This window comes from Vulpes vulpes, chromosome 9 (genome assembly GCF_048418805.1).
Source record: "Vulpes vulpes isolate BD-2025 chromosome 9, VulVul3, whole genome shotgun sequence".
NCBI classification, from domain to species: domain Eukaryota; kingdom Metazoa; phylum Chordata; class Mammalia; order Carnivora; family Canidae; genus Vulpes; species Vulpes vulpes.
The window spans coordinates 99618129-99644829 of record NC_132788.1 but is presented as its reverse complement, the minus strand read 5'-3'; the positions used below and the strand labels follow the sequence as shown (position 1 = coordinate 99644829).

General features: G+C 42.8%; 2 protein-coding genes and 1 pseudogene across 2 annotated transcripts; 1 reads left to right on the top strand and 2 right to left on the bottom strand.

Annotated features, from left to right (window-relative positions):
* Positions 1 to 10857: 10857 nt before the first annotated feature.
* Positions 10858 to 11802, bottom strand: LOC112913190 (olfactory receptor 10H3-like). The gene has a single exon (XM_025989794.2). The coding sequence runs from the start codon at positions 11785 to 11787 to the stop codon at positions 10858 to 10860; it is 930 nt and encodes a 309-aa protein (XP_025845579.2). The 5' UTR covers positions 11788 to 11802.
* Positions 11803 to 19593: 7791 nt separating this feature from the next.
* LOC112913189 (olfactory receptor 10H3-like) lies at positions 19594 to 20215 on the top strand (annotated as a pseudogene).
* A 4246-nt stretch (positions 20216 to 24461) lies between these two features.
* On the bottom strand, positions 24462 to 25521 carry LOC112913278 (olfactory receptor 10H2-like). Its single transcript, XM_025989862.2, has one exon. It carries the CDS (start codon positions 25519 to 25521, stop codon positions 24562 to 24564), a length of 960 nt encoding a protein of 319 aa, XP_025845647.2. The 3' UTR covers positions 24462 to 24561.
* Positions 25522 to 26701: the final 1180 nt, after the last annotated feature.

Sequence of the window (26701 nt, the reverse complement as noted above, 5' to 3'; positions counted from 1 at the left end):
TATTTATGATTTTACAAATTTATATATAATTAACACAAAACATTGTATTGCTTTAGATATGTAACATACTAATTGACATATGTACATTGAAGATTTTCTTAAAGACTTAATTAATTAATTAATTAATTAATTATTTGACAAAGAGAGGAGAAAGAGAGCACACAAACACAGGGAGAGGCAGGCAGAGGGAGAGGGAGAAGCAAGTTCCCCCCTGAACAGAGAGCCTGATGTGGGGCTTGATCCCAGGACCCTGGGATCATGACCTGGGCCAAAGACAGATGCTAACCCACTGAGCCATCCAGGAATCCCTTGAAGATTTTTAAGAAAATTTATTTATTCATGATAGACAGAGAGAGAGAGAGAGAGAGAGAGAGAGAGAGAGAGAGAGGCAGAGACACAGGAGGAGGGAGAAGCAGGGTCCATGCCGGGACCTCGACACGGGACTCAATCTGGGGACTCGATCTGGGGACTCCAGGATTGGGCCCTGGGCCAAAGGCAGGCGCTAAACCACTGAGCCACCCAGGGATCCCCTCCTTGAAGATTTTTAAAAAGCTTCTTCTCAACCCGAAACTAACTGAAGCTTTTTTGGCTAGCTAAGAATATATACCACAAAACTGGCAAATAGTACATGAAGTGGGAAACTAACAATGCATTATTTTAGAATCAGGAACAAGCCAAGCTTACTCACTGTCTCTGCTGGTCATTAGCTGGGAACTGATAGCCTGGAGTGGTACTTGAGGATGGTAAGTAAAGAAGGATGATCAGGATCAGAAGGGAAGAGATGTGATCATCTACCTAGAAAGGTAAAAGGATGAAGGTGGAATATATTTGAGCAAACATAGAATTCAAGCTGCAGAAGATTAGATCAACATCCCAAACTCATAATATGTCCTGTAGAATTACACCCATAGTAATCATGCAAAACATACAATTTAAGGAAAAAGTAAGATAACATGACCATTAGTGATACCAACTATAACAAGACCGCTCTTACACATTTTGACCCGGGATTTCTTTATGCTAAAAAACTATTGAGCCCCTTACAGTGCTTTTCGTTGAGTAAGTTGTAACTCTCCAGTCAGTTATTAAAACGGAGATTCTTGATGTGGTTTATGTATACAATGGAATATTACTCAGCCATTAGAAACAACAAATACCCACCATTTGCTTCAACGTGGATGGAACTGGAGGGTATTATGCTGAGTGAAGTAAGTCAATTGGAGAAGGACAAACATTATGTTTTCATTAATTTGGGGAACATAAATAATAGTGAAAGGGAATATAAGGGAATGGAGAAGAAATGTGTGGGAAATATCAGAAAGGGAGACAGAACATAAAGACTCCTAACTCTGGGAAACGAACTAGGGGTGGTGGAAGGGGAGGAGGGCAGGGGGTAGGGGTGAATGGGTGATGGGCACTGAAGGGGGCACTTGACAGGATGGACACTGGGTGTTATTCTGTATGTTAGTAAATTGAACACCAATAAAAAATAAATTTATTTGCTGTGGGCTTTTCGTAGATGGCTTTTAAGATGTCGAGGAAAGTTCCCTCTATCCCAACACTCTGAAGGGTTTTGATCAGGAATGGATGCTCTATTTTGTCAAATGCTTTCTCTGCATCTAATGAGAGGATCATATGATTCTTGGTTTTTCTCTTGCTGATACGATGAATCACATTGATTGTTTTACGAGTGTTGAACCAGCCTTGTGTCCCGGGGATAAATCCTACTTGGTCATGGTGAATAATTTTCTTAATGTGCTGTTGGATCCTATTGGCTATTATCTTGTTGAGAATTTTTGCATCCATGTTCATCAGGGATATTGGTCTGTAATTCTCCTTTTTGGTGGGGTCTTTGGTTTCGGAATTAAGGTGATGCTGGCCTCATAGAACGAATTTGGAAGTACTCCATCTCTTTCTATCTTTCCAAACAGCTTTAGTAGAATAGGTATGATTTCTTCTTTAAACGTTTGATAAAATTCCCCTGGGAAGCCATCTGGCCCTGGACTCTTGTGTCTTGGGAGGTTTTTGATGACTTCTTCAATTTCCTCTCTGGTTATTGGCCTGTTCAGGTTTTCTATTTCTTCCTGCTCCAGTTTTGGTAGTTTGTGGCTTTCCAGGAATGAGTCCATTTCTTCTAGATTGCCTAATTTATTGGCGTAGAGCTGTTCATAGTATGTTTTTAAAATCGTTTGTATTTCCTTGGTGTTGGTAGTGATCTCTCCTTTCTCATTCATGATTTTATTAATTTGAGTCTTCTCTCTCTTCTTTTTAATAAGGTTGGCTAATGGTTTATCTATCTTATTAATTCTTTCAAAGAACCAACTCCTGGTTCTGTTGATCTGTTCCACAGTTCTTTTGGTCTCGATTTCATTGAGTTCTGCTCGAATTTTAATTAACTCTCTTCTTCTGCTGGGCGTGGAGTCCATTTGCTGTTTTTTCTCTAGCTCCTTTATGTGTAAGGTGAGCTTTTGTATTTGAGTTCTTTCCAGTTTTTGAATGGATGCTTGTATTGCGATGTATTTCCCCCTCAGGACTGCTTTTGCTGCACCCCAAAGATTTTGAACGGTTGTATCAGACAACAAAAAGACATTAAAGGCATTCAAATTGGCAAAGAAGAAGTCAAACTCTCCCTCTTTGCTGATGACATGATACTCTACATAGAAAACCCAAAAGCCTCCACCCCAAGATTGCTAGAACTCATACAGCAATTTGGTAGCGAGGCAGGATACAAATCAATGCCCAGAAATCAATGGCATTTCTATACACTAACAATGAGACTGAAGAAAGAGAAATTAAGGAGTCAATCCCATTTACAATTGCACCCAAAAGCATAAGATACCTAGGAATAAACCTAACCAAAGAGGTAAAGGATCAATACCCTAAACACTAGAGAACACTTCTGAAAGAAATTGAGGAAGACACAGAGAGATGGAAAAATATTCCATGCTCATAGATTGGCAGAATTAATATTGTGAAAATGTCAATGTTACCCAGGGCAATTTACACGTTTAATGCAATCCCTATCAAAATACCATGGACTTTCTTCAGAGAATTAGAACAAATTATTTTAAGATTTGTGTGGCATCAGAAAAGACCCCGAATAGCCAGGGGTATTTTAAAAAAGAAAACTATATCTGGGGACATCACCATGCCAGATTTCAGGTTGTGCTACAAAGCTGTGGTCATCAAGACAGTGTGGTGCTGGCACAAAAACAACACATAGATCGATGGAACAGAATAGAGAACCCAGAAGTGGACTCTGAACTTTATGGTCAACGAATATTTGATAAAGGAGGAAAGACTATCCATTGGAAGAAAGTCAGTCTCTTCAATAAATGGTGCTGGGAAAATTGGACATCCACATGCAGAAGAATGAAACTAGACCACTCTCTTGCACCATACACAAAGATAAACTCAAAATGGATGAGAGATCTAAATGTGACACAAGATTCCATCAAAATCCTAGAGGAGAACACAGGCAACACCCTTTTTGAACTCAGCCACAGTAACTTCTTGCAAGATACATCCACGAAGGCAAAAGAAACAAAAGCAAAAATGAACTGTTGGGACTTCATCAAGATAAGAAGCTTTTGCACAGCAAAGGATGCAGACAACAAAACTAAAAGACAACCTACAGAATGGGAGAAGATATTTGCAAATGACGTATCAGATAAAGGGCTAGTTTCTAAGATCTATAAAGAACTTATTAAACTCAACAGCAAAGAAACAAACATCCAATCATGAAATGGGCAAAAGACATGAAGAGAAATCTCACAGAGGAAGACATGGACATGGCCAACACGCACTTGGGAGAATGCTCTGCATCACTTGCCATCAGGGAAATACAAATCAAAACCACAATGAGATCCCACCTCACACCAGTGAGAATGGGGAAAATTAACAAGGCAGGAAACCACAAATGTTGGAGAGGATGCGGAGAAAAGGGAACCCTCTTACACTGTTGGTGGGAATGTGAACTGGTGCAGCCACTCTGGAAAACTGTGTGGAGGTTCCTCAAAGAGTTAAAAATAGACCTGCCCTACGACCCAGCAATTGCACTGTTGGGGGATTTACCCCAAAGATTCAGATGCAATGAATCGCCGGGACACCTGCACCCTGATGTTTCTAGCAGCAATGGCCACAATAGCCAAACTGTGGAAGGAGCCTCGGTGTCCATCGAAAGATGAATGGAAAAAGAAGATGTGGTTTATGTATACAATGGAATATTACTCAGCCATTAGAAATGACAAATACCCACGATTCGCTTCAACGTGGATGGAACTGGAGGGTATTATGCTGAGTGAAGTAAGTCAATCGGAGAAGGACAAACATTATATGTTCTCATTCATTTGGGGAATATAAATAATAGTGAAAGGGAATATAAAGGAAGGGAGAAGAAATGTGTGAGAAATATCAGGAAGGGAGACAGAACATAAAGACTCCTAACTCTGGGAAATGAACTAGGGGTGGTGGAAGGGAGGGGGACGGGAGGTGGGGGTGAATGGGGGACGGGCACTGAGGGGGACACTTGACGGGATGAGCACTGGGTGTTATTCTGTATGTTGGTAAATTGAACACCAATAAAAATTAATTTATTAAAAAAATAAATTCATTATAAAAAAATAAAACTAAGATTCTTTGAAATATTTAGTTATTGAGGTTTGCACTGCAGAAAATTGACCAAGGAATATTATCTAGAATAAATAAGAAACCAGTTATATTAAGGAGGAGAGATTTCAATACAGAAATGAGACAAGGATATGAGCAGAGAAGTCACAGGAGGAGGTCCACAGACACATGAAACGATGGTTTTAAGGCAAGGAGAGGGTGGAGGAAATGACCCTGCACTTTCACTTACACCCATTCATTTCCCTAGACTAGAGAGTGCCCAATGCAGGTCAAAATATGGGAGAAAGCACTTAAGCCTTGGGCCTGTTGGCAGGAACCGAGAATGGAGAGGCATAGACTTTACAAGCTGTATGTACCAGCACAGAGCTCCTGACCATCTATCTTGAATGCTCACAGCTGTCTGAGGGAGCTGTCACAGGATGTTTCGGTAGCATTGTAGTGGGGTTAGGAACAAGCCTACTTGGGCACTATAACAGGGAAGAGAGCAGGTCACAGGGGCTGGATGCAAACACTGGAGTGCCAGACACCAGTTCCATGCACACACAGTAGCATAAATAAACCTGTAAAAAGATCTTGAGTGAATGAAGCAAAAGCAGATGAACACTCTAGCATAACTCATTAGGGCACATGAAACACAGAGCACTGGAAACTATTGTAGATGATGGTGTAACGGTGTATATAAGTCACTCTATATCTGTCAAAACTCATAGAAAGTGCAATACAGAACGTGAATCCTGATGTAACCTGTGAGCTGAGTTAATAATAATGAATTTATATTAGTTCACCAACTGGGACAAATGAACCACATGAATACCAGATTGGACAGTCTTTAGCAGCAACTCAAGCCTCCACCCCCTAGATGCCAGCAGCATCCGATCTCTCCCCAAGAGCTGTGAAAACCAAAAGGGCCTCCACACATGGACAAACATTATTTAGGGGACAGAATCAGCCTCCAATAAGAAGACTTAGAAGGTGCAAAAGACACTAGGTTGAGTGAAGAACCCAAGACCCAGAATGCACTACCTGAAGAGACTCCCAATCTAAGAGCCTGTCCTAAAATCATTCTCCCAGGACTTGTCCCCATCCTGTCTCGGCCTGGCTCCCCACAACTGTCAAATATTATAACCTACCCTGTTCCTCCTGGTCCCCCTCAGCCTGGGCTGCCTCTTCCAGGAAGCAGCCAGCAGGGAAGAACAGAAGAAGCTCTCCTGCCTGATGCTGTCAGCAGCACACAGGGGCAGGGGTGGGGCCAGACCTCAGGGCTCCTGGAACTGATGCTGTGTGCTTTAACCTGGCGGTAGCTTCCCAGCAGGCTGCTCCCCAGGGGCTCCCTTGGACACCAACCTGCAAGAGTTGTCCTCAGGGTCTGGAGAGGCCAGGAGGATCATCAGAGGGCCTCTAGGGACCTGCTGCCTGTACACCTTCCTCCAACACTCCAACACAACCAAGGTTCCCTGCTGTCTCTCTCTCTGCCCACAGGATTAGAGACTAGGGACTCTCAGTCTTGGGGGAGATAGGGGTGGATTAGATGCTGGATTAGTACCCCTTGGGTCAAGGTAGGGTCAGAGGGAAGGCAAGAGCTGAGCATCCCGGAGTGAGAAACCAGGGCTCTGCGCTGAGGTCAAGGTCCCTGGAAGGCTTCCCACAATAAGGGTAGTTTAGAGCTGGGTCTCAGAGAGTGGTGTCTCTTGCTCAATGGAAGTGGCCAAACAGTCCAGCCCCACCTCTCCTTGTGGTCAGTTCTTCCCTATCCCTGTTGGCCTGGTGGTCCAAGCCAGAGAGTCCACATTAACATATGCCTCTCTGTGATGTAATTAAACACATTTTGGTCTATGTGTTGTCTCTGTTTAATGACCATCTGATCAGAGAGTCTTTGTATGCTCCTGAGATGACTAGTGCCTGTGGCCTTAACGAAACAACACATCTGCCTCCAACTCCAATATCTGGCCTCACCTTTGAGTAATAGTTTGGATCCACAGAAGGCCCCCTTTCCTGATCCTCAGACAGATGCCTTCCCAAACCCCAGCCTGGGAGTTACTCAGAACTAAATTTCCATGGGACCCCTCCCCTCATGTGTTGTGTAACCTCCACCAACAGATCTCATCTGCACAATAGGGGTACCTACAACCTTGACCTCTCTTGTGCCATCTTGAGATATCATTGTGCCCACAATACATGCCCCAATAAGTTCAAGTAAAACACAGGAATGAGAATTGATGCTTTCCTGAAAGTAATATGGGGGGAAGAGTAAAGGATATCCATAAGATGTCAGACAGCAACACCTCTTTGCCATCCTTTAAGTTCTAAAGCAAGCGTGAACCCTTTCTCCCTTCCAGCTGTCATTTCTGTCTCTATCCTTCTATCTCTCATCGCTTCCTCTCTCATTGACTCTTCCCTTTTCTTTTGTGAAAATTGCCCTGTTACCAAACTCCTTGTCCTTCTTTATTCCTTTCCCAGGTTTTGCCCCATATCCAAATGTATGCAGTTTCTGTCGTATCAATTAAAAGGACTCCAACCCACTAGTTCTCTTTCTCTCTCTCTCCTTCACCTTCTAAACTCTTAACATAGAAAACCTCCCTTAGGGTCTATCTCTCCCAAGTCAGGGAGGAATTATAAAGAATAAACCTTGTTCTATGAGTCAAATACTTTATTATAATTTAAAACACAATACTATGAAATCCTGGATACAGTGCTTGATAAGAAAAGGGCCAATGTGGCATTTAATATTATGCTATTTTTGTTTATCTTTATGGTGGAAGAGAGGAAAGTCTTCTATTGTTTGCCCATTCAAGAGGAACCCTGTGCATCATTAACAAGACACACACACATGATGCTGCCTTCCAGTCCCCAGGTAGATAATATGTTCTGTGATGCAGCTAATAGGACGGACTTCATCACACAGGGGCAAGAACAAGAGATCAGAACCACTAGATCCCATGCAAGGAGGGCAAACTAATTGGAGAAAAACAAATATCAGGCATGCATCCATCTCCTGTGGATGTGTCTGTTTTCATATACTTGAAACCCATAGAACAGTTCTAGGGACATAGCAGTTTTGTCATATTTCCTCACCATTGTATTACCTCCAGCTGTCATGAGATTAGGGGATTGAATTTTCTCCGGATGATTTCTTTTTCTTTTTAAGATTTTATTTATTTATTCATGAAAGACACACTGAGAGAGAGGCAGAGACACAGGCAGAGGAAAAACAGGCTCCCTGCAAGGATTCAAAACAATATTAATAATAAATAAATAAATAAAACTATATGTTTTGTAAAAATTCAATATAATAAATGATTATCAAATACAATATGTAATAATATACATGTATGTAATAATATGCACATAATATGTTCGTATATATCAATATATTATTATATATTTATCACTATTATAATACAATTGTGCTAGAGAATGATAATAATTATATTTGTATGTTGATATATAATTTATTTCATAGCATATATAAAATATATGCAGTATGTTATATATTATATGCCTTTTTAACATATTTACCATATTAATATGGTATATTACATGTTACATATACTATATATAGTATCATAGTATATAATACATACTATATATAACTTAATATATATTACAATTAATATAGTGACAATACAATTATAGCATAGTATAATATGTAATATATTGTAATAGCATTAGAAGAAGCACAGTAGCATAGTAGGCTACAATGGTAAGCAAGACAGAGTCCTTGCCCCTGAGGAGCTTACAATCTAATGGGGAGATTTACGGGGGACTGGGGTACCAATGTGTGCTGTACAGTAATCATGCTATTCAAAACTGATTCACATAAACCGCAATGAAGTGCAGATAGCAAGATCTCCGCACCATGTGAAGGCTGCAAAATGCCTTAAGAGTGTCAAGAACTGTGATTTTACATTTTTTTCCTCCTGGCAAACTTAGCAACTTGCCACATATTCCATAGAAGTGAAGGACTCAGCATATATGAGTCATAAGTACATGTGAAGGATGGGCTCCCTAGGCCCTGGGCTGGATACCCTGCAGCTATACACGGGAGGACCTGGCTGCTAATGAGCAAATCCTGCAGCCGGGCTGTTGGGACTCCTTCACCTCTGCTAATGGATTTCCAAAGATACTCAACCCTTCTCTTGAGCAATCTCAATGCCCTATGTCTTCTCCATAAAAAAGGATGGCCTAAGAATCTGGCTTGAAATGAATTTCATCATGAAACCACTTAACATATAATGATAGGATGCCATTTCAGGAGTCAGTTTTCTAGGGCTGCTGTAACAAAGCACATAAACCACTTTGGCCAAGAGCCAAAGTCAGGGTCACCAGGTGTGAGTCAATGTGTGAGCAGGGCTGCATCCTTTGGAGGATCCAGGGGAGAATTTGTCTCCTGCTTTCCCAGCTGGGAGAGTCAGCAGGCATTCCTTGGCTCAAGGTTCCCACCTCAGCTACTGCAATCCCTCCTTTCAGTGTCACAACCCCTATTTCTCTGTGTCTGATCCTTCTTGCCTACTTTTATAAGGACACTTGCAATCATAGCAGGCCCATCTGGGTGATCCAGGGTAACCTCCTGTCTCAGATCCTGAACTGCATCTCATCTGCGTGCAGTCCCTTTGGCCAGGGAAGGGAACATAGTCACAGGTTCTGGATAAGGGCATCTCAGGTAGGACGGATTGGCATGAGTCATTAACACCAATAATTGTAAAATAATGAAATGGAACCCCAGGGTCTCATTGTCGGTGTTGATGTGACAAAGTGTCTCTGTAACTCCTCTGGAGTCAGTGTTTCTCCCTGGCTGTGTGAAACGGCTTGTGCACAGGCTGTACCTGCCCTCTTCCCTGAAAGTTGTCTATTCCTTCTAATGACAGCCCTCTCCTCTCAGTCACAACCATATTTCTCTCTGCAGGTGTTGAGAGAGGTGCATTCCTGATCACCAACTGCACACAAATGCATATTGTAATAGATTCCTGCTTCAGCACTTCAGGGCTGTGTGGCTGCAGACAAATAATCTCTCAGGCTTGCATTTTCCGCATTTCAAAAATGTGGATAGTAATAGATGTGGGTCATATCTAAATGTGCCGAAATAATAGTTTATTTTGAATCTTAGAAGAGTGAACAAATACACAGGAAATCCTTCCCACAACATTTGGTAAACAGCAAGCACTCATATGTGATAGTCATTCTTACATTTATTATGATAAAATATCTTCTGCCTGTGGCCCAAATATCTGGCCACACCTTAGAGTATGACCCTACACCAACGGAAGGCCCTCTTCTTGGATGTTCAGACATGTGGTTTTGCCGACCTCCAGCATGGGACTCAGACAGATCTAAAGTTGCATGTGACTCCTTCATTCATGTGTAACATCCACCAACATTTCTCATCTATTAAAGAGGGTTCGCATACCCTGACTACTTTTTATGCTATCTTGAGATAGCACTGTGCCCTCCAACACATCCCCCAAATAGATTCAAGTAAAACACAGGAATGAGAAATTAATGTTTTACCGAAAGTAATGGGAGGAAAGAGGAAAAAAGGAAAAGCATTTCTCGAAGATGTCAGATAGCAACACACTTTTAACATTCTCTGTTTTTGTATCTGAACATTGAACCCTCTCCTGCCCTATACCCACCCCCTCCAATCCCTTTCTCTCTCTTTCTCTTTGCTTCATATTCTGACATCCTTCACTCAACTCAGATCAACAGAAACATTCTCTTAGGGTCTATCACATCCAAAGACAGAAGGAACTAGACAGGGTCAACTACCTTCTTGGAGACAAATAATTTATTTACTTGTACATTTTCATATTAAAGGGTAATTATAAAACACTGGAAATGCCTGAAAGAAAAGCCCCAATGAGAAGACATTTATTATGCTTATTTCTGTTTATCTTATGGTGAAGGAGGCAAAGTCTTCTCTTGCTTCTCCAATCAGGTAGAACGATTGGGATCAGTGGCCATACACATTCATGTGATGCTCCTTTCTGGCCCATAGGTAGATAACACAGTCTTAGACACAGGTATGGGATGCAGATCATCACATGGGATCTTAAGAGATTATGATCGCTAGATGTTATGCAAGAGAGAGGAAAACAAATTGGAGAAAAACAAATACCTAGCATATCCCCAACACCTGGATGCATCCAACAATACCTATATTTTCAAAGTCCTTGGGAATAGACTTTATTATCACCAGCCATTCTATCATATTCCTCACCACCAAACTGGCCATCAGGAGTTTAGGGGACTGAATTTTCTCTGGAAGCTTTTCTTTATGGCATTTTTGAGCTCCTTATTCCTGAGGCTAAAAATGATTGGGCTGAGAAACGGGGTGAAGACTGTATAGGTGGTGGCCATCAGAGTGTTACTGTCCACAGAATGAGAGCCCTTGGGCTTGAGGTAGATAATGGAGGCAAAACTGTAGTGCACAATAACAATAGTGAGGTGGGACACACAGGTTGAAAAGGTCTTGTGCCTTCCCTCAACAGAGGGGATCCTCAATATGGCGGCCACAATGAAGATGTAGGAGAGGATGATGAGGAATAAACAGCCCATCAGAGCTGAGACACACATGAGGATCACACCCAAGGTGACAGATGAATTCTCATTCCCACAAGCCAACTTTAAGAGGGAAAACACATGGCAGACAAAATGGTGGATCACATTAGACCCACAGAAGGTGAGGTGAAAAACTATCACAGTCACCATCATCCCCATGACTGAGCCACCAGCCCAGGTCCAGGACACCAGACGGGCACAGGTGCGGATGCTCATGAGCATGTAGTAGCGCAGGGGGTGGCAGATGGCCACATAGCGGTCATAACCCATGATCATGAGCAAGAAGGAATGGGTGAAGCCAAACGTGAAGGAGAAGAACATCTGGGTGGCACAAGCCACAAAGGTGATGGAGCGGTGGCTGGAGAGCATGTCAACCAGCATGCGGGGGGTGACGGCAACAGTGAACAGAATCTCAGAGGTGGACAGGGCACACAGGAAGAGGTACATGGGCGTGTGCAGGCTGCGCTCACTCCAGATAGTAGCCATGATGAGCAGGTTCCCCAACAGCGTGAACAGGTACATCAGCAAGTAGAACAGAAAGAAGGCAGGCAGGAGATGCTGTGGGAAGGTGGAGAAGCCCACGAGGATGAATTCAGACAGCATGCTATAGTTCTGGCCAGCCACGGATGCTGCATCTGCTGAGATCACAGAGGGAATGAGGGGACCAGCAGAAAGATCATAATCTATATAACAATATTGTGTTTGAACAATAGGAAATATGTGAAATGGGTAAATATTAGATGCGTTGTGTTAGGACTGGGTGAATCACCAGGGTACTCACTGTTTCTGCTGTTCTTTAGCATGGAACTGAAAGCTGTGAGCAGTGCTATATGGAAAGAAAAAAGAAAGAAGGTATGTAACCATTGGAAGCGAAGAGATCTGCTCATCCATCCAGAAAAGGAAAAGAATAAAGACATAACATATCACAGCAAAAGAGAGCACAGAGCTGCAAATATTAGATCCACTTCCAAAAACCGGTTATTTCTCATAGAATTACAACAGTAGTAATCATTCAGAATTTGAATTTTAAGTATAAAGTAAGATACCATTCCTAACAGTGACACCAAGTAGAAAGAAACAACTCTCAAGCACTTGGTCCGGCGATTTCTTTGTACTCAAGAAAATTTGAGCCTCTAATGGACTTTTGTATGGGTGCATTATTCACTCCCCATGTTTACCATCTTAGAAATTAACCCTGAGATTCTGTAAAAATGTTCAGTTTTGGATACAGTCAAGCTGACTGGGTGGGACCCAAGACAGAGTTTGTCTACTCCTTCATTCACCCTGTGGCAATTTGTGGTTTTCCTCTAAGCATTTGAGGAATATATCCTCACCTTCATTGGAAAACTGAAGAGTTGATGGTCCCCAGAAAGGGTCTCTGTGGCCCTAGAGTTGTCCATCACACTTTGGAAGCCTCTGTTATAAAACATCTAGGATTCAATCACATGCAATACCTACAGATTCAGAAATTTTAACCATTACTAAAAATATAAGTGGATTTGAATACATGGAGAATAATCTATACTCTCAGATGGCATCAGTAAATATGGTAATGATGACACTTCTTCCTCAAATTATATCATCAGTCAACTACATTTATCGTTTCAGGGAATCAACTGTACATTTCATAAAAGTTTCCTTAAATTCCTTTTTTTCTTGTTTATTTATTTTTAAATTAAATTTCAATATGCCACATATAGTATAACACCGAGTGTCATCACGTGCCCTTCTTATGCTTGTCCTTCAGAAAAATAAGGTCAGTGCAAAACTATACTACTCCTCTAAAAATGGAATCAATACGAAAGAAATGATATGGTAATGGTACGCATGCAGACCTATTATAGACATAATGTGTATAATACACATCAGAGTCATCTTTAACTGTGACCCTGGAAAAGACAAAGACACTGATCAAATTGATTGGATACCTCAGAAAATACCCCTGCATGATTCACAGTTTAACATGTGATAAAGGTGGGAGCACAGATCAAAGGGGAAAGGTTGACTGTCTAGGAGTTTGTGGTGGGAAAACTGGTCCTTTCATGAAGCAAAGTCAATCTGAACTTCTGCCTAAGACCACACGCAAACAGAGATTCCAGGATTCAAGAATGAATTTGAAATAGGATTGAGAAGTTAATAGGAGAAGGTGTAGGAGAATCATTTTGATGACCTAGGAGTGGAGACGACATCTTAAACTTAAGAAGCACAAACACTGGTTGATTGTGAAGGAACAAAAACACCAACACGAAGAGTTTTTGTTCAACAAAAGATATCCTGGATCCAGTTAACAGGAGATGGAAAGGTGGGGAAGATCATTTTAATGGTCCACAATTGACCAGGGAATGTGATGTAGAAGAAGCCAGTTACCTCTACAAGTAGGAAGCTCAATACAGAAACGAGCAAATGTATGAGCAGAGAACTCACAGAGGGTGTAGCACAGGCAAAAGAAAACACAGTATAAAGAAAAAAAAGTGCAATTGCTGGGTCATAGGGCAGGTCTATTTTTAACTCTTTGAGGAACCTCCACACAGTTTTCCAGAGTGGCTGCGCCAGTTCACATTCCCACCAACAGTGCAAGAGGGTTCCCTTTTCTCCGCATCCTCTCCAACATTTGTGGTTTCCTGCCTTGTTAATTTTCCCCATTCTCACTGGTGTGAGGTGGTATCTCATTGTGGTTTTGATTTGTATTTCCCTGATGGCAAGTGATGCAGAGCATTTTCTCATGTGCTTGTTGGCCATGTCTATGTCTTCCTCTGTGACATTTCTGTTCAAGACTTTTGCCCATTTCATGATTGGATGTTTGTTTCTTTCCTGTTGAGTTTAATAAGTTCTTTATAGATCTTGGAAACTAGCCCTTTATCTGATATGTCATTTGCAAATATCTTCTCCCATTCTGTAGGTTGTTTTTTAGTTTTGTTGACTGTATCCTTTGCTATGCAAAATCTTCTTATCTTGATGAAGTTCCAACAGTTCATTTTTGCTTTTGTTTCTTTTGCCTTCATGGATATATCTTGCAAGAAGTTACTGTGGCCGAGTTCAAAAAGGGTGTTGCCTGTGTTCTCCTCTAGGATTTTGGTGGAATCTTGTCTCACATTTAGATCTCTCATCCATTTTGAGTTTATCTTTGTGTCTGGTGCAAGAGAATGGTCTAGTTTCATTCTTCTGCATGTGGATGTCCAATTTTCCCAGCACCATTTATTGAAGAGACTGTCTTTCTTCCAGTGGATAGTCTTTCCTCCTTTATCGAATATTGGTTGACCATAAAGTTGAGGGTCCACTTCTGGGTTCTCTATTCTGTTCCATTGATCTATGTGTCTGTTTTTGTGCCAGTACCACACTGTCTTGATGACCACAACTTTGCAGTACAACCTGAAATCTGGCATTGTGATGCCCTCAGCTATGGTTTTCTTTGTTAAAATTCCCCTGGCTATTCAGGGTCTTTTCTGATGCCACACAAATCTTAAAATAATTTGTTCCAACTCTCTGAAGGAAGTCCATGGTATTTTAATAGGGATTGCGTTAAACGTGTAAATTGCCCTGGGTTACATTGACAAGGAGCCTCGTGTCCATCGAAGATGAATGGATAAAGAAGATGTGGTTTATGTATACAATGGAATATTACTCAGCCATTAGAAATGACAAATATCCACCATTTGCTTCGACGTGGATGGAACTGGAGGGTATTATGCTGAGTGAAATAAGTCAATTGGAGAAGGACAAACATTATATGGTCTCATTCATTTGGGGAATATAAATAATAGTGAAAGGGAATAGAGGGGAAGAGAGAAGAAATGGGTAGGAAATATCAGAAAGGGAGACAGAACATAAAGACTCCTAACTCTGGGAAATGAACTAGGGGTGGTGGAAGGGGAGGAGGGCGGGGGGGTGGGGGTGACTGGGTGGCGGGCACTGAGGGGGGTACTTGACAGCATGAGCACTGGGTGTTATTCTGTACGTTGACAAATTGAACACCAATAAAAAATAAATTTATTAAAAAGAAAAAGAAGAAAAAGAAAAAAAGAGAGGGAGGAAAGGAATGAGAGAAAGGAAGGGAAATGCAGTGGGAATTCAGTGTAGACCTTCAATGCCCCAAATTAGAAAATGCCCAGCGCTGATCAGGATCTGGGGAGAAAGCAATATTTGTGCACTGCCTGTGAGAGCCAGGTGGGGAAAATTAACAGTTCATCTGCTAAGTGCGCCAGCACAGGGCTCCAGTATCTATCTCCATTGCTCACATCTGTCACAAGGGACCTATCAGAGGATGGTTCCGTTAATTTGCCTGTAGTGGAGAAATGGACAAGCCTGCGTGGGCACCATAACTGGGAAGATAGTAGGTCACATGGGCTGGAGCAAACCCTGGAGCCCTAGGCAGCAGTTCAATGCACCCACAGCAGCATAAATAAACCTGTAAAACGATCTTGAGTGAATGAAGCAAAAGCACATGAACACTGTAGCATAATTCTACTTAGGCACATGAAAAATACAGCACCTGAAACTATTCTGGATGATATTGTAATCGCGCATACATGTCACTCTACATCTGTCAAAACTCATAGAATGCGCAACAAAGAGAGTGAACACTAATGTAACCTGTGAGCCAAGTTAATAATAACGAATCAATATTTGTTCACCAATTGGGACAAATGCACCACAAGAATGCCAGATTGGACAACTTTTAGCAGCCACCCAGACCTCAACCCACTAGATGCCAGGAGCATTTCTTCCCTCTCCAAAACCTGTCACAACCAAAAGTTCCTCCAGGCATATAGAAACATTTTAGGAGGGAGAGGGCAGATTCAGCCCCAAACAAGAATGCTGATTTATTTTTTTATTTTTTTATTTTTTGGTCATTTAACATTTTATTTTTATTTTATTTTATTTTATTTTATTTTATTTTTTAATAAATTTATTTTTTATTGGTGTTCAATTTACCAACATACAGAATAACACCGAGTGATCATCCCATCAAGTGCCTCCCTCAGTGCCCGTCACCCATTCACCCCCACCCCCCGCCCTCCTCCCCTTCCACCACCCCTAGTTCATTTCCCAGTTAGGAGTCTTTATGTTCTGTCTCCTTTTCTGATATTTCTTACACACTTCTTCTCCCTTCCCTTATATTCCCTTTCACTATTATTTATATTCCCCAAATGAATGAGAACATATAATGTTTGTCCTTCTCTGATTGACTTACTTCACTCAGCATAATACCCAGTGCTGATTTAGAAGCAGTAAGGACACTAGGCTGGGTGAAGAATCCAAGAACAACCTGAAAAGACTCCCAACAATTGCCCGAGGCTGAAAGCCTGTCCTATGATTCTTCTCCCAGGACCTGTCCCCATCCTCTCTTGGCTTTGCTCTCCACAACTGTCAAAGATTACAACCTACCCTGTTCCTCCTGGTACCCCTCAGCCTGGGCTGCCTCTTCCAGGAAGCAGCCAGCAGGGAAGAACACAAGAAGCTCTCCTGCCTGATGCTGTCAGCAGCACACAGGGGCAGGTGTGGGGCCAGACCTCAGGGCTCCTGGAACTGATGCTGTGTGCTTTAACCTGGCGGTAGCTTCCCAGCAGGCTGCTCCCCAGGGGCTCCCTGGGACACCAACCTGCAAGGGCTGCCCTCAGGGTCTGGAGAGGCCAGAAGGATCATCACAAGGCCTACAGGGACCTGATGCCTGTACACCTACCTCCAACACTCCAACACAACCAAGGCTCCCTGCTGTCTCTCTCTGCCCAGAGGACTAGGGACTAGGGACTCCCAGTCTTGGTGGAGACAGGACTGAATTGATTAGATGCTAGATTAGTCCCCCTTGGGTCAAGACAGGGTCAGAGGAACACAGGAGCTGAGCATCCCAGAGTGAGAATCCAGGGCCTTGTCTTGGGGTCAAAGCAGGTGGAGGCATCTCACAATAAGGGCAGTTTATTTTTATTTTATTTTTTTAAATAAATTTATTTTTTATTGGTGTTCAATTTACCAACATACAGAATAAAACCTAGTGCTCATCCCATCAAGTGCCCCCCTCAGTGCTCGTCACCCATTCACCCCACACCACGCCCTCCTCCCCTTCCACCACCCCTAGTTCGTTTCCCAGAGTTAGGAGTCTTTATGTTCTGTCTCCCTTCCTGATATTTCCCACACATTTCTTCTCCCTTCCCTTATATTCCCTTTCACTATTGTTTATATTCAATAAGGGCAGTTTAGAGCTGGGTCTCAGAGAGTGGTGTCTTTTGGTCAATGGAAGTGTTCAGTGTCTTCTGGCCAATTAGCCAGCCCCACCCCTCCTTGTGGTCAGTTATATATATATATATATATATATATATATATATATATATATATATTTGATTTGCCAACATATAGTTTAAAACCCAGTGCTCATCTCGTAAGTGCCCCCCTCAGTGCCTGTCATGCTGTCACTCCATCTCTCCGCCCACCTCCCCATCCACCACCCCTTGTTCATTTCCCAGAATTAGGAGTCTCTCATGTTTGTCTCTAATTTTTTTCTCTAATTTTTCCCACCCATTTTCTTTCCTTTCCCCTAAAATCCCTTTCAGTATGTTTTATATAGTGGCTTTTGTTTGCTGGTGAATTGGGTGGTGGCTGGTAGCGCAGGATAATTTTAGGAATGAGGCCACTCACCAGAGCTACCAAGCAGTGATTAGAGACTTGGAACCATCAGGGGCGAGAGAGGGGTTACAGACTGATACTCTAGTAGTGATGATCAATTATTTAATCAATCATGTCCATGTATTAACCTCCATAAAAACTTCCCAAATGATGGAATTCAGAGATCTTAGCAGTTGATGAACCCATGAAGGTACTAGGAGGGTGGCAAGTCCAGAGAGGGCATGGAGATTCCTCACTCCTTCTTCTATACCTTGCAGGATACATCTCTTTTTTGGCTGTTCCTGAGTTGTGTCTTTCATAATAAACCTGAGAGAGTGAGTGTGGCATTTTCCTGATTTCTATAACTCATTGTAGTCAAGTATCCAAACTGAAAGGGGGAATTTGGAAATCCTCACATTTGTATCCATTTCAGACAGAAGTGCAGGTACCCTGGGCACCCAATACTTGTGACTGGCATCTCGAGGTAGTGTCAGTATTGAACAGAATTATAAGACACCAAGGTGGTGTCTGGGTAGCTGGAGATTTGGTCATTGCTTTGGAAAGAACTCATTCATTTGGTGTTTTGAGAGTTAGAAGTAGACACAGCTCACTTCCTGTCTCCCTCTGTCCAGTCAACAACACTGTTCATTCAGAATTCAGAGAATTCTGTTCATTCTCTGAAGTCAACCTCAGTATGCCATCCAGGGTGCCCCAACACCTCTCCCATCTCTTCCTGCATCTGCCCACCTTACCTGCTCTCAGCAGCCTGCATCCCTCACCAGACTGCGGGGCGGGCAGGTCTCTACAAACAGGAGTCTGACCATGCTGATTATGACTAAAATGTACCTCTTGGTACAAACACTTTGGAAAACTGTGTGGAGGTATTTATTCAAGCTGAACATAGGTATTCCCTATGAGTTGGTATTTACACAGCTAACTACAGTCCCAACATAACACATAAGTATTAATCTACAAAAAGACATGTACTATATGTCATTAGAACACTATTCACAGGAAGCCCCACCAGGAAACATTCTTGACTATGTTCATATAATGATCTTTCTTCTATGCATTTATAAAACATTTAGGGGGGATCCCTTGGTGGCTCAGCGGTTTAGCGCCTGCCTTTGGCCTAGTGCGTGATCCTGGAGGCTCCATGCAGGGAGCCCGAGTCCTGCGTTGGGCTCCCTGCATGGAGCCTGCTTCTCCCTCTGCCTGTGTCTCTGCCTCTCCTTCTCTCTCTCTCTATCATGAATAAATAAATAAAATCTTAAAAAAAACATTTAGGGGTCCCCATGGCCCTTAGAACAAACTCCTCAAGTGGACACAATGGTCTTGCATGCTCTTGCCCTTCCTACTTGTCTGCCTTCACATTACAGACCTCCCCCAACCACCTACACTCTCTGGGGCACACTGAACATACCATTGTGCCAAATGTACCATATCTCTGTCACCCTGAGCCTTTGTTCTGCTCTCCCGCCTGTCTGCAAATGTCTCTTCCACCTGCCTGTCTCACCTGAAGCATACCTACTCACCCTCCAGATTTTCCTGCAGACACCACCAATTTCAAAGTCTCCTAATCCAAGGTTGTGTCTGTGACCCACACTTAGCTTTTCCAGATCCCTAGGCTGTCCTCAAACACCTGTGACCACTCTGCTATCATCTTGGTTATATGACAGCTTCCCTCAGTGGACCATAGCATAGATAGAAGAGGACAGAGATCTAGCCTTTGGTATTGCTGGATCCCAGCACCCAGAATATTTCCATATAAAATAAGTCTTCAAAACATTTCTTGACTATATGAATGAGTAAATGAGGGCAAAGTGCTGTGAGGACATATCGCACTCCTTTCTGTTCATAACCATGGGCAATGATCAGCATGTTCAGCATCTGCCACCCAGAGCACCACAACATGCTCATGAGTCCTCATGGCTGTGCCATTGTGTGTTCTGATGTTGGGCTGGTGGCTCAATCATGGGGATGATGGTGACCCTGACAGGTTTTCACCTCACCTTCTGTGGGTCTAATGTGATCCACCATTTTTCCAGCCTCATGCTTTCCCTCCTAAAGTTGGCTTGTGGGAAGGAGACATCATTTGTCACCTTGAGAGTGGTCCTGGTGTGTGTCACAGCTCTGATGGGCTGTTTATGCCTCATTGTCCTCTCCTGTGTCTTCATTGTGCCCATGGTATTGAGGATCCCGTCTGCTGAGGGCAGGCATAAGACCATCTCCACTTGTGTCTCCCACCTCACTGTGGTCATTGTGCAATATGTTTTTGCCTCCACTATCTAGCTCCAGCTTGTGGACCCATTTCTATGGACAGTAACCTAAAGTCTTCACCCCCTTTCTCAGCCCAATCATTTTCATCCTTCAGTATAAGGAGCTCAAAAATGTCTTAAAGAAATCATCCAGGGACACCTGTGTGGCTCAGTGACTGAGCGTCTGCCTTCAGCTCAGGGCGTGATCCCTAGTTCATGCTATGTACCAAAATTAATTCTTTAATGCATCAAAGACCTAAATGTAAGAGCTAAAACTATCATGTTCTTAGAGGAAAACATTGCTAGGAATCTCCATCACCTTCGATTAAGTAATCATTTCTTACACATTCACCCAAACCATTAGCAACAAATGAATCCAATACATAAATTGCATGTCATCAGAATTAAAATCTTCTGTACTGCAAAGAATAACAGCAAGAGAGTGAAAAGACAACTCATAGAATGTGAGATAATATTTGAGATCACATATCTGATAAGGGCCTTGTAACTAGAAACTATAAAGAATTATTTCAGCTTAGCAAAAAGACAAACAAAAAAAATTGGTGAAATGCAGAGCATTTTCTCATGTGCATGTTGGCCATGTCTATGTCTTCCTCTGTGAGATTTCTCTTCATGTCTTTTGCCCATTTCATGATTGGATTGTTTGTTTCTTTGGTGTTGAGTTTAATAAGTTCTTTATAGATCTTGGAAACTAGCCCTTTATCTGATATGTCATTTGCAAATATCTTCTCCCATTCTGTAGGTTGTCTTTTACTTTTGTTGACTGTATCCTTTGCTATGCAAAAGCTTCTTATCTTGATGAAGTCCCAATAGTTCATTTTTGCTTTTGTTTCTTTTGCCTTCATGGATGTATCTTGCAAGAAGTTACTGTGGCCGAATTCAAAAAGGGTGTTGCCTGTGTTCTCCTCTAGGATTTTGGTGGAATCTTGCTCACATTTAGATCTCTCATCCATTTTGAGTTTATCTTTGTGTATGGTGCAAGAGAGTGGTCTAGTTTCATTCTTCTGCATGTGGATGTCCAATTTTCTCAGCACCATTTATTGAAGAGACTGTCTTTCTTCCAGTGGATAGTCTTTCCTCCTTTATCGAATATTGGTTGACCATTAAGTTGAGGGTCCACTTCTGGGTTCTCTATTCTGTTCCATTGATCTATGTGTCTGTTTTTGTGCCAGCACCACACTGTCTTGATGACCACAGCTTTGTAGTACAACCTGAAATCTGGCATGGTTGGTGATGTCCCCAGATATGGTTTTCTTTTTTAAAATTCCCCTGGCTTCGGGGTCTTTTCTGATTCCACACAAATCTTAAAATAATTTGTTCCAACTCTCTGAAGAAAGTCCATGGTATTTTGATAGGGATTGCATTAAAAGTGTAAATTACTCTGGGTAACATACATTTTCACAATATTAATTCTACTAATCCATGAGCATGGAACTTGCCATCAGGGAAATACAAATCAAAACTACAATGAGATACCACCTCACACCAGTGAGAATGGGGAAAATTAACAAGGCAGGAAACCACAAATGTTGGAGAGGATGCGGAGAAAAGGGAACCCTCTTACACTGTTGGTGGGAATGTGAACTGGTGCAGCCACTCTGGAAAATGTGTGGAGGTTCCTCAAAGAGTTGAAATAGACCTGCCCTATGACCCAGCAATTGCACTGTTGGGGTTTTACCCCAAAGATACAGATGCAATGAAACGCTGGGACACCTGCACCCCAATGTTTGTAGCAGCAATGGCCACAATAGCCAAACTGTGGAAGGAGCCTCGGTGTCCATCGAAAGATGAATGGATAAAGAACATGTGGTTTATGTATACAATGGAATATTACTCAGCCATTAGAAAGGACAAATACCCACCATTTTCTTCAACGTGGATGGAACTGGAGGGTATTATGCTGAGTGAAGTAAGTCAACCGGAGAAGGACAAACATTATATGTTCTCATTCATTTGGGGAATATAAATAATAGTGAAAGGGAATATAAGGGAAGGGAGAAGAAATGTGTGGGAAATATCAGAAAGGGAGACAGAACATAAAGACTCCTAACTCTGGGAAACGAACTAGGGGTGGTGGAAGGAGAGGAGGGCAGGGAGTGGGGGTGAATGGGTGACGGGCACTGAGGGGGGCACTTGACGGGATGATCACTGGGTGTTATTCTGTATGTTGGTAAATTGAACACCAATAAAAAATAAATTTATTTTAAAAATTGGTGAAATGTTTCAGCAGCATTTCTCCAAGAACACATAGAAATGGCCAATAAGCATGTGATGAGATGCACAATATCATTACTTATTAGAGAAATTCAAATCAAACCTACCATGAGATGCCACTTCTTATCACTAAGATACAGGACAGGTAATAACAAATGTTGGCAAAGATGTGGAGAAATTTGAACCCTACTACACTGCTAGTGGGGATATATAAGGGTGTAGCCACTTTGGAAAACAGTATGGAACTTTCTTTAAATGATAGGCTAGTTCAAATGGATACTTTAGGGTAAAATGTAATTCAATCGGCCACTTGCATGTGGACCGACATGACTGTGCCACTTTCTGCGTATCCCATTGGCCACTGGTCCCTATAAAGCTGCTACGCCTCTTAGTCTCGGGGTCCAAGTCCCTGCTCCGCTGTGTAGGGTATACTTGGACCCAAGCTTGAGCTTGTAATAAACCCTCGTGTGTTTGCAAAAAAAAAAAAAAAATTAAACATAAAGTTACCCTTGAATCCAAAAAATCCACTCCTTAGTATACATGCAATAGTATGAAACCATATATTCAAGAAAAATGTGTACTCAAATGTGTACTCAAATGTTTCTAGTGGCATTATTCAACATAGCAAAAAGTAGAAATACTGAGAAGTTCAGTAATAGACAGATGAAATACAGTATGTCCCATTATCAATAGCCAAACTATGGAGAGAGCCCCAATGTCCATCGAGTGATGAATGGGATATATATATATATATATATATATATATATATATATATATCACATCATTACTCAGCCATCAAAAAAATGAAATCTTGGGGAATCCCTGGGTGGCTCAGCGGTTTGGCGCCTGCCTTTGGCCCGGGGTGTGATCCCAAGATCGGGTCCCGCATCGGGCTCCCTGTGTGGAGACTGCTTCTCTCTCTGCCTGTGTCTCTGCCTCTCTCTCTCTCTCTCTATGTCTATCATGAATGAATGAATAAATACATAAATCTTAAAAAAAAAACCCGAAATCTTGCTATTTGTAACAGTGTAGATGGAGCCAGAGGGTATTGTGCTAAGCGAAATAAATCACTCAGAGAAAGACAGATGGCATATGATTTCACTCATATATGGAATTTAAGAAACAAAACAGATGAACATATGGAAAGGGGGGATAAAGGAGAGAGGGAAACAGCCATAATAGACTCTTAATGATGGAGAACAAACTGAAGGTTGATGGAGGGAAGTGAGTGAGAGGTGGGCTAGATAGGTGATGAATATTAAGGAGCGTACTTGTTGTGATGGGCACTGGGTGTCGTATTTAAGCAATGAACCTCTGAATTCTATTCCAGAAACCAATATTACACTGAATCTTAACTAACTAGAATTTAAGTTAAAAACAGAAAGAAATACAATATATCCATACAATAGAATAGTATTTGACAATAAAAATGAACGGGCCTCACACATCTACAACATGATGGAACCTTGAACACATTGTGCTAAGTGAAAGAACTCAGTCAAAAAGACAACCTGATGTATAATTACATTTATGTGAAATATCCAGAACAAGCAAAGTGGAATGAGTAAGTCACGGGAATGATGAGACGTACAGCACAGGGAATGTAGTCAATGGTATTTGTAATAGTATTGTGTGGGGTCAAATCACTATAGTGTATAATTGAAACTAATCTAACATCGTGTGGCAACAATACTTCAATTAAAAAATTTTTAAACAATATTTTCTGAGAAAAAAGTGGTTTCCTAGGGCTGGGGGTTATGGGAGTTGGGGAAGAAATGGGGACTGAATGGGTAGAGGTTACTTTTTTGGGTGACAAAAATGTTTCAAATTGATTGTGATGATGATCACATAACTCTGAATATACTAAAGACCACCTGAATTGTGTACTTTAAACAGGCAAATTATATGGCATGTGGATTATATCTTGATAAAACTGTTTGATTATAAATAAAACTAATATCCAAGACACAAACCAAGGGAGGAAAAAGAAATAAAGTTCACATTTATTGAACACCTGCTATGTCATGGGTGTTGTTTCAAAAACTTTTTTTTTATTGGTGTTCAATTTGCCAACATATAGCATAACACCCAGTGCTCATCCCATCAAGTGCCCCCCTCAGTGCTTGTCACCCAGTCACCCCCACCCCCCACACACCTCCCTTTCCACCACCCCTTGTTCGTTCACTTTTTACCAGTCTTACTAGGTAGTCATTGTTCACCCCATTGTACAGATGAGGGTATGGTCATCCTTCTACCTTATTCTAAGACCACCCCCACACTGGCCACTTAGATGCTGGAGGGATAGAGTTTACTGAGGAAGGTCTTCTTCATGGCGATCTTCAGCTCCTTATTCCTGAGACTGAAGATAATGGGGCTGAGGAAGGGCGTGAGGACCGTATAGGTGATGGCCATCAAGGTGTTGCCTTCCTGGGAGTGCAGACCCTTGGGCTTGAGGTAGATAACAGAGGCAAAGCCATAGTGCACAATGACCACTATAAGGTGGGACGCACAGGTGGAGAAGGCTTTGTGCCTGCCCTCAGCAGAGGGGATCCTCAAGATGGCAGCCACGATGAAGGCATAGGAGAGGAGGATGAGGAGAAAGCAGCCCAGCAGGGCGGTGATGCACACCAGCCCCACGCCCAGGGCCACTATTGGTACATCAGTTCCACAGGCCAGCTTCAAGAGAGGGGGCACATGACATAAAAAATGGTGGATCTCATTGGGTCCACAGAAAGTGAGGTGGAAAACAGCTGTGGCCACCACCAGCCCTATGATCGAGCCACCAGCCCAGGACCAGGCCACCAGGTAGGTGCAGCCACGGGGGCTCATGAGCACATTGTAGCGCAGAGGGTGGCAGATGGCCACATAGCGGTCGTAGCCCATGACCGTGAGCAGGAAGGAGTGGGTGAAGCCAAACGTGAAGGAGAAGAACATCTGGCTGGCACAGGCTGCAAAGGCGATGGTGCGGCGGGTGGAGAGCAGGTCTGCCAGCAGGCGCGGGGTGATGGCCAAGGTGTAGAGGATCTCGGAGATGGACAGGGCGCACAGGAAGAGGTACATGGGCGTGTGCAGGCTGCGCTCGCTCCAGACAGTGGCCATGATGAGCAGGTTCCCCAGCAGCGTGAACAGGTACATGAGCAGGAACAGCAGGAAGAAGGCAGGCAGGAGATGGGGCGGGAAGGTGGAGAAGCCCACGAGGATGAATTCAGACACAGAGCTGTGGTTTAGGCCCAAGGTGGCAGCCATCCCTGAGTGGGGAGAGAGTGAAGGTGGCCGGGTGGGCAGGAGCTCTGGTTCTGCGCTGAGCCCAGCCCCGGAGGACTTCCTGGGGTGGGGGGGTCCCCACTCTGGGCCAGTTCCTCTGCCACTCGCTGCTCATGATGACTGTCAGCGCTCCTCAGAGCTGCTTGAGGTTCAGGGAAGATTATGCGCTTCAAGGGCACAGTCTAGCCCTGGCGATTAGCAAGAACGCGGTAAAAAATAATACTGGTGATAAGAATTACAACTACTGTTATTACTATTATTGATTCCATATACAACCACCTGGCTTTCCTGCCTTTGAGCATGTTAATCTCTCCATGCTTCTCTCCATCTCTGTGATTCCAAATCCTTCCTGAATTTTAAGTCCGAGCTACTCCCTAATTGCTATCTTCAGCTGTTGGTCACCTCTCTTGCGTGACGTAGAGAGGATACAGGCTCTGGTTAATTTTCAGCATTACCCCTTACTAGCTCACTGGGAACATGGGATACTAATGCTTATTCCACAGGGCTGTCGTGGCACTAGGCGAGGTGACGCACATTCAGCTCTTAGCTACTCTTGCTGTTGTGTGGTCTAACATGCGTGAATCGCTCACAAGGATGTGGCAGTGTCGGGCATCACCAGAGTCTGACCCCAGCTGGGCACTCTATCTCTGGTCATTTACCAGTGCCATTCTCTGAATCTCCTTCCCTCTCCCTGAGCCCTACCTACTCTCCTATCCCCAAACTCCTCCTTCATGGAGCAACCAAGGCTCGCAGCTGTGGGTTCTCTCATGTTCTTCCCTAAGTGGCAACAGACTCACATCTGCCCTGGCTCCCTGTGAGGACAGCTCTCCTAAGCATCTGCTTCATCAGGTGTTGCTTCTCTGTCTCTCTGTCTTCCTCTCTCTGCCACCAACAGACTTGCAAAAAAGCAACACCTTGGGGCACCTGGGTGGCTTCGTCGTTAAGCATCTCCCTTCAGGCCCAGGATCCTGGGATTGAGCCCTGCATCTATCATGATCTCAGGATCCTGGCGATTGAGCCCTGTGTCCAGGTTTCTTGCTCAGCAAGTAGTTGGCTTCCCCGTCTCCCTCTTCCTCTCTCTCTATTCATGTTCTCTCTCTCTCTCAAATAAATAAATAAATAAATAAAATATTTTTTAAAATGCAACATCTTCTTTTAAAAT

Bases quoted from the DNA above. Each gene is read 5' to 3' on its own strand.
- LOC112913190 (XM_025989794.2), bottom strand. From the start codon at position 11,787: ATGCTGTCTGAATTCATCCTCGTGGGCTTCTCCACCTTCCCACAGCAT.
- LOC112913278 (XM_025989862.2), bottom strand. From the start codon at position 25,521: ATGGCTGCCACCTTGGGCCTAAACCACAGCTCTGTGTCTGAATTCATC.